Source organism: Physcomitrium patens, chromosome 4 (assembly GCF_059467195.1).
Source record: "Physcomitrium patens ecotype Gransden chromosome 4, ASM5946719v1, whole genome shotgun sequence".
Taxonomy (NCBI): Eukaryota; Viridiplantae; Streptophyta; class Bryopsida; order Funariales; family Funariaceae; genus Physcomitrium; species Physcomitrium patens.
Window position 1 is genome coordinate 20,001,821 of NC_143413.1, and position 12,095 is coordinate 20,013,915.

At 44.9% G+C, this 12,095-nt stretch overlaps 1 protein-coding gene across 1 annotated transcript; it reads right to left on the bottom strand.

The window, feature by feature from the left end:
* Nucleotides 1–1,714: 1,714 nt before the first annotated feature.
* On the bottom strand, nucleotides 1,715–11,556 carry LOC149989434 (uncharacterized). The gene is made up of 18 exons (XM_090250113.1): nucleotides 11,201–11,556; nucleotides 9,335–10,539; nucleotides 8,658–8,993; nucleotides 8,325–8,486; nucleotides 7,646–8,088; nucleotides 6,940–7,342; nucleotides 6,322–6,659; nucleotides 6,001–6,108; nucleotides 5,539–5,639; nucleotides 5,276–5,366; nucleotides 4,790–4,900; nucleotides 4,458–4,523; nucleotides 4,112–4,171; nucleotides 3,536–3,856; nucleotides 3,047–3,286; nucleotides 2,783–2,902; nucleotides 2,414–2,533; nucleotides 1,715–2,114 (listed from the first exon to the last, which is right to left on the bottom strand). Exons 1-18 carry the CDS (start codon nucleotides 11,284–11,286, stop codon nucleotides 2,049–2,051), a joined length of 4,377 nt encoding a protein of 1,458 aa, XP_090106239.1. The 5' UTR covers nucleotides 11,287–11,556; the 3' UTR covers nucleotides 1,715–2,048.
* Nucleotides 11,557–12,095: the final 539 nt, after the last annotated feature.

Consider the following 12,095-nt stretch of genomic DNA (forward strand, 5'->3'; position numbering starts at 1 on the left):
ATCAACACCGAAGAAAGTTCATAGTTTGAAGCTGCATAACAAATCTTGCTCATTGATAGCTAAATTAGATGCATCATAATCTATAAATAAGGATAGAGTGCAAGTATTGATAGTTTTTTAAAAACTATTAATACTTTAGTAGAATAAGTTATTTAAAAAAACATAAAATTCGGCATCTATATGATTCACTACTCTAAAATTCCTAATGCCATATCAAATTCACAAATTGCCATATCCAAATACGATAACTACTATCCTAAAAAATTTATCGATGCATCATCTAATATCCCATTTGTGATCAACAATATATCTATCACTTTGTAACTAAATAAATAAAGGAATGCCCTTCTTTCAGTATTTTTTTCTTTGCATATGTTCTACTAGTGTGGGGTATATAGATTGAGTCCTAGATAGATGTGCATCAAATTGTAAGATAAAAATTCTCCAGCTATTAGGCAATCCATGCAAAACTATATGCATAATTTTCATTGGATCTATTTTAACATTGATATTGGCAAGCTTGCCAAAAAGATCCTCAATTTGTTTAAGCTAATCCTCCATGGAAGTTCTTTCAATCATTCCAATGTTTTGGAGTTGTTCAAGCAACAACTATTGCTAAGCAAGTCATCACCATGAATTGTTTGGAATGAATCCAACATCCAATCAGATTAGTGTGAAAGTCTTCAACAATGGTCAAGAACTTGTCATGTACTATGGTTGTAAGGATGGAGAAAGCTTTGACCTTTTTCTTTCTCAAACATGTAACTATGCAAGAGGTTCTTCTTCTTCAATAAGAGGATCATTAATCCCATAATCAACAACAACAATAGTAGTGGCAGCAACCAATGGTGCTTCAAAACTAAGTTCATTCTAGACCTCAGTTCAAATATGTAAGGTATTCACACAAATTCTCCAAGTGAAGTAATTACTTGCTCCATTAAACTTGTTGGGATTAGTAAACAACTTAGCAAGTTCCATGATTAGAATTGTTAGAAAAAATATTAAAAAATATATAACATAATAATAATAATAATAATAATAATAAATAATAATAAATCAAGATTTAATCATCAATTGAATTCAATACTTGCAAAAGTTGTGAGCTTGATCAATAGCAACTAATTTAATACTAAACAATGAACAGCTAATCATGAGATCCCATTCCAAGACATGCAAAATTAGTCAATTGAAGAATAATAAACAATGCAATTGGTTTCTAGGCTCTAATCCCTAGACAAGAAGACTAAAGCTCACTTAGAAGGGAACAAAACAAGCAGAAAACCTCACTCTCATCCCATGATGATTTATTCAACAGGAATAGATCCAGACTAATTGTGACATAAACAAGGGCAACGAACCAAAGCTTGAAAGGAACTAGTACAACAAACTAGTGGAGATCCTACATCTAAAGAAGATTATCCAATGGACGTCCAAAAATAGAGACTAACTAATCCTGTAACAATGCTAGGAACTAAGTTTAACCTAATCTACATCTAGATAGCTACCAGAACCAAAAAATAGAATGAATAAGGTGTCACTGACAGAGGAGAGGACTGCAACGACAAGCCACAGCCTGAAGAGTCAACAACGGCCAGTAGCGGCTAGACTGAGTATAACAGGCAACTTCCCAACACTCCGCAAGCCGATACAAAATCCCAACAACATCAACAACGTCCCCGTGAAGGAACCATTCACATATAAAAACAGTCGGGCGTTCATTCAAGATGAGCAGATCCTCTTCAGAACAGCTTTTGATATTTATCAAGTATCTTGGCGGCAAGATTATTCCGCAAACACAGCTCACAAAAAGCCTATAATCCTCATTTCTCGACCTCAAATTCCTATCTATGCCACAAAGTTCCTTCACAGGGACTTTGTGAGTGCAATACCTCTGCATTGTACATACTAGAGGAAAGCACCTTGCGGTGCGGATGCTGCGCTCTTGAACCACAAAAGTAATTCTTAGAGGGCGACTCTCATTTCCTACCTCTAGAACATGGAACTCGACTTCTCCATACAACCCACTAACTTCACGGATTTAAGTGCTTCTACGGGATCTCGAACAATTTTTTCAATTTCACCACCAGTCTCCACTCCTCCGTAGTAAGATCATCCTGCACACATTCCAAAAAAACTCTTCAGAACTCTGACTCGAATCCGCAGCTCATATTTACACAACATATGCTCTCCTCGTAACCACTAAAAAGGCCACCAGTGCAAAACGAGTATAGATGATGCCGAACGCTCCAATGTGCAAGAGCGTGCGTGCCAAATATAGCCCCCATTCGGTTGCTATTTTCCGCAGCTGATTCCCCGAACAAGAGCTGGGCAAGAATAACCAATCCTACACTCGTTAATGCTGTACATGCCACAAGCCTTTATTCTCAACGATCAGGTTGGGGTCTATACTAACCCGATAATTCTCCTTGAGAAGATCAATTGATCGCCGGGTTATGCGACTAACAAGCTCGTCTTCCAAGTCGAAATGACGACCAAACATCCTTGCATTCTCCTCGGCATTGGTGCCAACAATCTGTACAGCCACTCAACGAACTCAGACTCAACTTGATGCACTACCCATCCAATCATGCACACTTTCCCTCGGCCGCTGTTTTCATAGTTATTATAACAAGCTCGCAAGCAACTCATTTACTTGAGGCACCACACACAAACAAGGAGAAAAGCAAGAAAGGAAGAAAGAATACAGGAACGCAATTTCCACTCCTATCTACAGAGCCTGAAAACAATCCGCATGAGCTTTTTTTACAGTTGCCCCACTTACCTTCATTGCAACCGTCTGGCCCTTCTTCGCAGTATCCACAACCTTGTGATTGATTTCCATGGAGGCAATCTTGCCAATGTCAATGCCATCCCTTGAAGGAATACAAAGGGGAGTTCCGACCTGCACACAATGTGTCCATACAATGAGAAGGCGCACACACCGCGACAAAGGCGATCAAGGACGCAGAATCCTATAATCTGCAGCCTTGGAAAATCAATCCTGCCAAAAGGGGGTTTGGCGCATGGTCTACGCGTCCGCACTTACCTTGGCAACACCCTCCAGTATATCAACTCCAACCACAATTGGATCTTTCTTATTGAAGACGCACTGAGGCAAGATTTTCATCACACAAGGAAACACAGCTTCCTCCGACGCTTCCTTTCGCTTCTCTTCCTTCACAGAATTCATGTATGCTGTGAACTGGTCAAAAAGATGGTATATAATATCAGCCGTAAAAATCCGGACGCCCACCTCTTCTGCCAACTCTTTGGCCTCCGCAGTTACCTGCAACATCGCGTCGCAATACGGGAACTCAGTCGAAATTATGGCGGCTGGGACAAGATTGAAGACCATACAAAACGTGGGTATGAATGATACGCTCACATGCGATATCACAACAAGTCAGTTACGTGTCCAGGCAAGATTGATGTTACGCAGGCTTCACGTTGCAGCCAAACCATAGCTTTATGACGAGCCTTCGAAACAGCCCTACCAATAACTGAAACCACCGTAACTACACAAGCTGAGCCATACCTTCACATCAAAAGCCAAAATTGTCGCAAATTCCTTGCGCTTTCTTTCCAACATGACGCTAGCACGCATAACATCTTTTTTGTGCACCGGACCAATACTGATGCCACTGACGGGAATCTTGACAGCCGGGCTCTTCAAGAACTCCAGTAGGGCCTCCAATGATCCAAGTGTAGAGGCTTGCACGCATACACCCTCACCACTTTTGTCAATCCTGCTCATCACATTCCTCATATCTTGCATTGCTTCATCCTTCATATCCTCAACATCATCCTCAGGACCCACAACATACAGTTGGGTACCAGCAATCGCATGCTCCAACCCCTGAAATAAAGATATCCCATGTGAGCGGAACAAACTGTAACTCAAATAAACCACTCGCTACGTCCAAACTTAGGCTTCATAAAACAGAAGTTGCGATGTGGTCTGCGTCCAGCGGCATTCACATGAATACTGCTTCAGGATATGTACAAGGTACAACCGCTGTGATCCTAAAGTACACTGGTTTCTCTCTGGAGGAAACAACCTGCCCCAACTCACTCACGTGCCACCACTGTACACACTAAAAACCATGCTTACCTGTGCTGTAATCTTGATACCCTGGGCTGCCTTCAACTCTTTGTGATGTTGGTATGTTCCCTGCGCCACGCATCAAGTAAGCAAATACGCTGACAAACGCATCGTATGTAAACCAAAGAATATAGACTATTCAATGCCTGCCTGAGTTATCACATCCTAACATATCGATTTATAAATCGACCATATCCAAACACCCGCAAACCCCACCCACCAACTCATCCTGATAGCTAGAGCTAACGAGACACCGCTGAATACAAACATCGTATCCCATTTGAAGCCCGTTACAACTAGCAATCGCGTCTAACCTTCATAAAAGAGCCACTAAAAAGGAGAGACAAATTCTAACCTTCACACGAAGCTCTTTCATGGGATGTGGAGTCAACAGCGCTCGGATATTTGTTACAATAGGGCCCTGAACACACCAGACAGCAAACCAAACCACATCAGAGGCTGCTTAGGTCGCATCAACTATACCGTAACAAAAACCACAAATCTTCATGAGCCACCCCACACAAATGACTCACAAGAAAAAGATTGCTGAATACGCACGATTTTGAGTCGAGACACGACTCAGATGTTTACAAAGCATGCAAAAATGAATAAATAAATGAATAAACAAAAATAAAAACCCATCTCCAGTAAAACCAGGCATTTAAAAACGGCGATAGGTAAACGAACCTGCATGCCGCAGACAACTATTTGATCGCCTTCATGCAGTACACCATTCACCAACACCACATCGATAGTTGTCCCCAATCCCTCAACCACCTTCACCTCCAAAACTGTTGCCTGCATACGACATCAACCACCCGGATTAATAAGAAATACGCAGCCAGGAAACTGGCTACACGTCTGAGTGACATGTAGTAACCGTATCACATGGCTACCTCTGGCCACGCTGTCAAGCGTATTGCAGCAAACATGTGCCCAGACACATGTGACCATCGGAAATCATTAACGACAATGATTTTCAAGAAATGAGATACCCCAGAGAAAGTACATAATTGAAAATGAATACTTGCAACAAAGCGATAGAAACCATGCCGATTGAACTTAGTTCCTGGCCCACCAACAGCCACGTCTGGAAAACAATATCTGCAGCGGTAGGAAGTATTCGTGTTCTTGCACCTACAACTCGTACATATACTTTAGAACTTCACTCACCTGTACTTCGCTGATGTACATCAACTTCTCCTCCATCAACTTCTGCGTCAGCTGGACTAACAGCATCAAAATATCTGGGACACCCTCCCCACTGCCACACAACAAAGTTAAATTTAAGACGAGCCTCGGAACTTGAGAAAGCTGGTTGTCGATTACTTTAACATGTCCAGAAATTCAAAAACTACAACAACAATGCACACCAGGCAGGAACTGCACAACATTTTAAACAATGAATTCGTAGCCCATGGTTACAAAAGATCCACCTTATTGCAGAGGTAGGGATGATGCTGATGAATTTCCGGAGTTCTTTATTCTTGTAGTACAGCTCAGAATTCAATCCCTGCTCCTTCAGTTGCGTGATGACCTAAACAGACATGCATTCAAAAGTCGGTGACATTCCTTCACGACAGCAGAAATTGTGTTGCCCTTCGAATCTTTGGTCCAAACAGAAGCCACCACCAGGGGCCACTAGAAGGAGCCTCGATACAATCACTCTTCCTTCCCAAGCGTATCAACGCATCAATATCACATAATCGTCACTCCTAGCGATCAGGCATCCTAAAACGCTGGAATACGAGGACTACAATCAACCTCACGAACTTCTGATACATTCGATACTCACTTCTAGCTCTCCAATCGACCAGACGAGCCTCACTCATCGAACAAAACCAAAATCAAAACCAAAACCTAGTGAAGTAACTGTCACTGCTATATATTTAACTTACAAATGCCACACGTTGTTCGAATTCTCCAATCACATCCTTGGATTGCAACTTCAACGCATTCCTAATAGGTGCATTGGGGCAACTCTTCCACCCATATAATCTGTCCACCTGTTCGCGACAACAACCACCAAATTAATTCGTTGTTCTCCAACCACCTGACCAGATTACCAAAAAAGCAACATCGGTAGCAAAGTGAACGGCAGAACTTGATCCCTGACCCCATATAGGATCTTGTACGACGAACTAACAATAGTGGACACCCAATGACATGGAGAAAGGTGGGTGACTACTCAAACAATATTACACAACACCAAATCTTACCTTGTTCAAGGCGACCACGAAAGGGGTATGTCGTGATTTGAGAAGATTGAGCGACTCAATGGTTTGTGGCTCCAACCCGTGCATGATATCAATGACCAGAATGGCTATATCACAGAGACTGGAACCCCGGGCCCTTAGATTGGTAAAAGACTCGTGGCCTGGTGTATCTATAACAAGAAGACCAGGAACCCTCAGTTTAGCATCCGATTTGAGCTCTTTTGTTCTCTCCCTAATGTTCTCCATCGGGAAATATGTAGCTCCTATCTGTTGTGTAATACCACCAGCTTCTCCCTCTTGCACGTTTGTTCGTCGAATACAATCCAGCAGCTTCGTCTTGCCTGCACGAAATCACAACAAAACTCCATCATTTCATCGTGCGCCTGGTCATGATAAATGCACATCCTACACTACAACAGCAAATAAGAAACTACACTTGGGCATGTAATTCGGAAGCCTGTCAACTTTGAAAACTTGGAAGCCAATACTCATAGAAACCAAAACACCGGGAGAAGCACGCGAACATAACATTATGCAGCGTACTGCTCGTTCGTTGTAAAAATAATAATAAACCAAAAAAGGATGTGCCTGTTGAGACTAATCAGGTCGCCCATTCCGAACCTGTATCAACGTGGCCCAAGATACAGCATATTGGTGACCTTAGATCCTCTGCGCTTCTCTTCTTCAGAGCTTCTACCCTTCGCGCCTCTCTTCTCACCTTCGCCTGCTGGCGTTTCTTCACGTCCACATCGTCCTCACTGTCTTCATCGTCATCATCCTCCTCCTCGTCCTCCTCACTATCAACAACCTTCGCCTGTGACTTCGAAGGAGGTGCAGGTTTCTTCTTTGGAGAAGAGGGCTTGGTAGCAGCTGCAGGGGCACTTGGAGGAGGGACTGTAACCTGTCCAGCTTTTACTGGCCCGTCGTCAGCTTCTTCTTCAGCAAATGCACTCTTTATTGCAGGAAGATTAACCTCCTCAGTCCAGCTCTTGGCATCCCATTCCTCTTCTTCGTCCTCTTCCACCTGAACAAGTGTCAAAACCCTAGTCAATGCCAGCCAAAAGCACGTATGATGACTGAGGCCAGGAGCCAAAAAACACCCACTTCCACCTCATCTTCGCACTACAGATATCCAACGTCAGCAGCACATCACACAGCTACGCCAGAAATAAGTTGAGTATACAAAAACCCTCGCTCTTCATAAGCAAACCTATCTCCCTGAATCCCTCTACAAAAGACAAAAGAGGAATTTACAAGCAAGTCAATGCACCACGTAAACGAGTAGAACCTCCACTTATTGACAATAAATTACACCAGACCACCCCACCTCCATTGGAGCTGCTGGTTCAGGTTCCGGAACTGGCTCCGGCTCAGGCTCAGGCTCTGGCTCCGGCTCCGGCTCCGGCTCCACCTCCGGTTCTGGTTCCTGCACTGCTGGCTCTGCCATCTCACCCTCTGCCGGAACAGCACTGGTTTGACCAGCTGGCTTGCGCTTTTTCTTTGTTTCATACTTGGGTTTCCTAGGAGCAGGTGCCTCTTCCCCTGTGGGGCTGTCCTGATCTGCTACAATCCCAAACTGCTCACGCATGATAGCCAATCGTCGAGCCTCCTCCTTTTTCTTCCCAGTCAACAATTTGCCGTCTTTCTTCTTCTGGAGCAGCTTTTCTTTCTCGCGCTCTTTACGCCTTCGCTTCGCTTCTTCCTTCTGCCTCTCCAACTCCTCCAGCCTCCGCTGCTCTTCCTCCTCCTTCCGACGCTTTTCTTCTTCCTCTGAGAGATGTCAAAATTACAACAATCCTCACCTTTCAGAATCTACAAAAAAAAACTGCACTTGGACTTCACCATTACACCTCAATATTCAACTCTGAAATCTTCGCATGTCGTCTTACGGAACGGTCTGCAAATGCACATGCTATCTTCAAGCCCAGGCTTACAGCCACATTAAAAACACTGGGATCCGAAACCGCCTCCAAGTCACATATGCATCTGCCAGCAACCATTCATACCTTGAAGCCTCTTCTCTTCAGCCTCTTTCATCCGGGCCAGCCGCTCTTGCATCTCTCGCACATGTTTTGGTACCTTCTTGTCAGCAGCCTTGCTCTTAGCTTCATCTGCTTTTGCTGTAGCTTTCTTCTCCTCAACTGCTACTTCCTCTGCAGGTTTATCAACTGTAGTGCAAAATGGTTAACACCAATAACCAACTGATGTCCCCGTCCTTGGACCACGCATGGAACCAATCTTGAAAGTGGAATGAACACATTAAAAAAGAGAACAAACAAACAAACCACGCACACGAAAGTTCAAAAACAAAAAGTAAAGCCTGTAGGTCCTCAAACTACCTGCTCCACCCTTTGCAGCCTTTTCCTTCTCTTTCTTTTTCTTCTTCTTTTTCGCAGCTGCCGATTCTACCACCTCTTCCGCTTCAGGAGGAGCACCTCCAGCAGCTGTCGGTTCGTCCTCTGCAAGTGGCGCAGATGATTCAGGAGGAGCAGGCGCAGCAGCCTCCGGGACAGACACAGCAGGGGGTGCAGGTTTGCTTGGGCCTTCCAATTCCGCAAGAATAGCATCAAGATCTTCTTCTTCTTGAACGGTTCGTCCGCTCTTTTTCCCCTTCTTCTTCTGTTTGCCCTTGGGTTCTGCAGGAACCGTGGCTGGTGCTGGTACTGGTGCTGCAGCTGCATCGAAAGAAGGACCATCAAAAAGTTAAATTAAATTAAAATCAACAGCATCCCAGACTTTGCAGGTCAAGGATGTATATCGCGAACTCATGATGTCAGTAGACGAATTGCTCGGCCGTGAGCACCATCTATTAACCGGTGATCCAATCCAGACACGTGCATTGAATTCACAGAAGCTTAAGGCACCATGAGCCAAAACGGAAGCGTGGAACTTAAGGACTAATCCAACATCCGATTCGTTCTACTAATCTCCTAGAATCGGGATAGCTGGCCGGAACTCACGCACAGCAAGACAATAGTGATCGCAATATGACTCGGTCCCATGAGCAAGCAATTACCTTCGGTTATCGTGTGTCCTCCCAGCTCTTCAATTAGACCATCGATGTCCTCGTCATCTTTCGAGGCCTTCTTGTCCTTCTTCCCTTTCTTCCCTTTCTTCTTGCCAGCAAACATGAGGGTCTCCTCTTCCCCGCCTTCGTCCTTCTCTGCTTCATCAACAGCGGATACGACCGGGCTGCCCGAGGCATTTTCACCATCGGACATGTCGTCCAGCATATTAAAAGCCGCTTTCTTTGCTCCTCCCTTCTTGCTGCTCTTCTTAGCAGCAGACGAATCAATAGCGGCTTGGACTTCCACTTCATCTTCCGCTCCAGGATCTAGAACAGGATAATCATCATCCATGGAGGCCTTCTTGTCCTTCTTCCCTTTCTTCCCTTTCTTCTTGCCAGCAAACGTGATAGTCTCCTCTTCCTCGGCTTCGTCCACATCAGGAACGACTGGGCTCACTGAAGCCACTTCACCATCGGAAGCATCTTCATCCAACATACTAAACCCCCCTTTCTTCGCTCCTCCCTTCTTCTTATTCCTCTTAGCAGACGACAGATCGGCAGCTTCTTCAACTTCTTCAGCTTTGGCTTCTGCTTCCAGATCGAGAATGGGATAATCATCATCCATAGAGGCCTTCTTGTCCTTCTTCCCTTTCTTCCCTTTCTTCTTGCCAGCAAACGTGATAGTCTCCTCTTCCTCGGCTTCGTCCACAGCAGGAACGACTGGGCTCGCTGAAGCAACTTCGTCGTCGGACATGTCCTCGTCTAATAAACTAAACCCCCCTTTCATTGCTCCCCCCTTCTTCTTGTTCTTCGTCTTGGCGGCAGGAATATCCATGGCTTCTTCAACTACAGCTTCGGCTTCGGGATCGAGAATGGGATAATCATCATCCATAGAGGCTTTCTTGTCTTTCTTCCCCTTCTTCCCTTTCTTCCTGCCCGCAAACATTACAGAATCCTCTTCACCCGCTTCATCTTTTTCTACTTCCGCTGGGTTCACCGAAGCAGCTTCACTATCAGACACTTCCTCATCCAACACACTAAATCCCCCTTTCTTTGTTCCGCCTTTCTTCTTGTTCTTCTTCTTAGCAGCCGATGGATCCATGGCTTCGTCAGCTTCAGCACTTCCCACAGAAGGTGCTGCGCCATCTATTGCATCGAAGTCGTCATCCTCATCGAATCGACCACCCTTCTTCCCCTTCTTCTTCTGCTGCTTTCTGTGATATATATACACGAGTCAAACAAAGGCGATTTTCAGATTATGCCTTGAAGTGGCAGAAAGGCCATTCCCAACCCAACTCCCTGCTTATGGTCGAGCCACTGGCACGAACCACCCAAAGAAAGCCGCATTCTGAACCCTAAAGCGAACTAGAATTGAGCAAAATGATCGCCAATTGAAGGCAAATCAACATCAGTTTCATGCAAAAGCTACTCGTCCACGTCAGGCTCCACGATGTCGACGCTATTTGCGAGACTCGTCGAAGAATCCATATATTGAAACTAGCAACCGCAGACTCAAAGAGCTTGTCGTGCTACTTTTGTGCTGTCCGGACGACTATTAGGACACACCAAAATCCGAGAACGAGCACAGGTCCACAGACAAGGCACCACCAATTTGCTTCACGAGACCCTCTACGCCCTGGAATCCACATGTAGTGCCATTCGACCGTGCAATGGGTGCGTATCGGCGTATAACCAGGCACCTCCGCAAACCCATTGCCGGCTGTCACATCGAACAACGAAAACATCGCGTGGTGAGGAACCCCGTCTCGTTGAGCAAACCCAGATGAATAATGCGGGGATCCCACCTCCAACCAATTTCTCTCGCAGAAAAAACAATTAGGAACCCTCCAGATTCAGGCAATCCTGGAAACGAACCTGTTCTGAGCTGCTCCGTTGACGCGGGAATCGTCCTCCAGCTCCTTGTCGATGGCCCGAGAGCCCGATTTCCCAGCACGCGACATGGCCGACCTCGTATGCAAATCAGACCAAGCTGAAAAGAGAGCGCAAAGCGCACCTGCCTCACACAATCATAACATGCGGAAAACACAAAAGGAAAGAACGGGAAATAGGGAACCCGGCGCCAGGCACTGCAGCCAGATCCGTGACGCGCAAGGGAAAGGAAGGAAGGGAGTCGGTGCAGGGAGGCCAATTGGGCCTAAGCTTGAGAACTAACTAACTAACTAGGCTCCAGTGCCGAGAGCAGCAGCAGGAAGGAGGAGGATCAAACCTAGAGCCAGGGAAGACAGATCTCCAAACCCTAAAAAATGGTTTTGAGCAACCATCTGATTCCTCTCAAAAAGCGAAAGGCGCAGGCCAACATACTTTTCTCATCTAGGGCCCCCTCCCGCTTTCCGCGCCGCGGAGGCGGATGTGGATGTGGATGTCGACGTCTCCCCTCCCCTCCCTCATCCATCCACAGGGTGCCCCTCATTCATCCATCCATCTGTCCACCATCATCCCCTTTCCTGTTTGTTGTGTGTAAATGTTTCTTATTTTTCTACTTTTTTCTTTCTCTTTTGTTTCAGTTCACGTTTAGTCATTGCTTTATTAGACGAGCTCGATCATGAGTCAATATTGGCAGATTAAATTTAATATTTGTAAACATGCATATGAAATCATTTGTTAATTTTATTTTGCTGCAGTTCATTGATATGTGTGGTTTATGTCATCTCAGTTCACTTCAAAAACAAAGTAAAGGGGAAGGATGCATTGATGGATAACTTCATTTTAATTAGGCTCATACTGTTAAATTTCCATAAAGTTTTGTACA

What these genes read in the sequence shown, in the direction of transcription:
- LOC149989434 (XM_090250113.1), bottom strand. Translation starts at nt 11,286, where the DNA reads ATGTCGCGTGCTGGGAAATCGGGCTCTCGGGCCATCGACAAGGAGCTG. An exon ending in GCCAGACGGTTGCAATGAAG is followed by an intron (nt 2,534 to 2,782) that starts GTAAGTGGGGCA and finishes GTGGCTGTACAG; the next exon opens with ATTGTTGGCACCAATGCCGA. An exon ending in TTCTCAAGGAGAATTATCGG is followed by an intron (nt 2,115 to 2,413) that starts GTTAGTATAGAC and finishes GAATGTGTGCAG; the next exon opens with GATGATCTTACTACGGAGGA.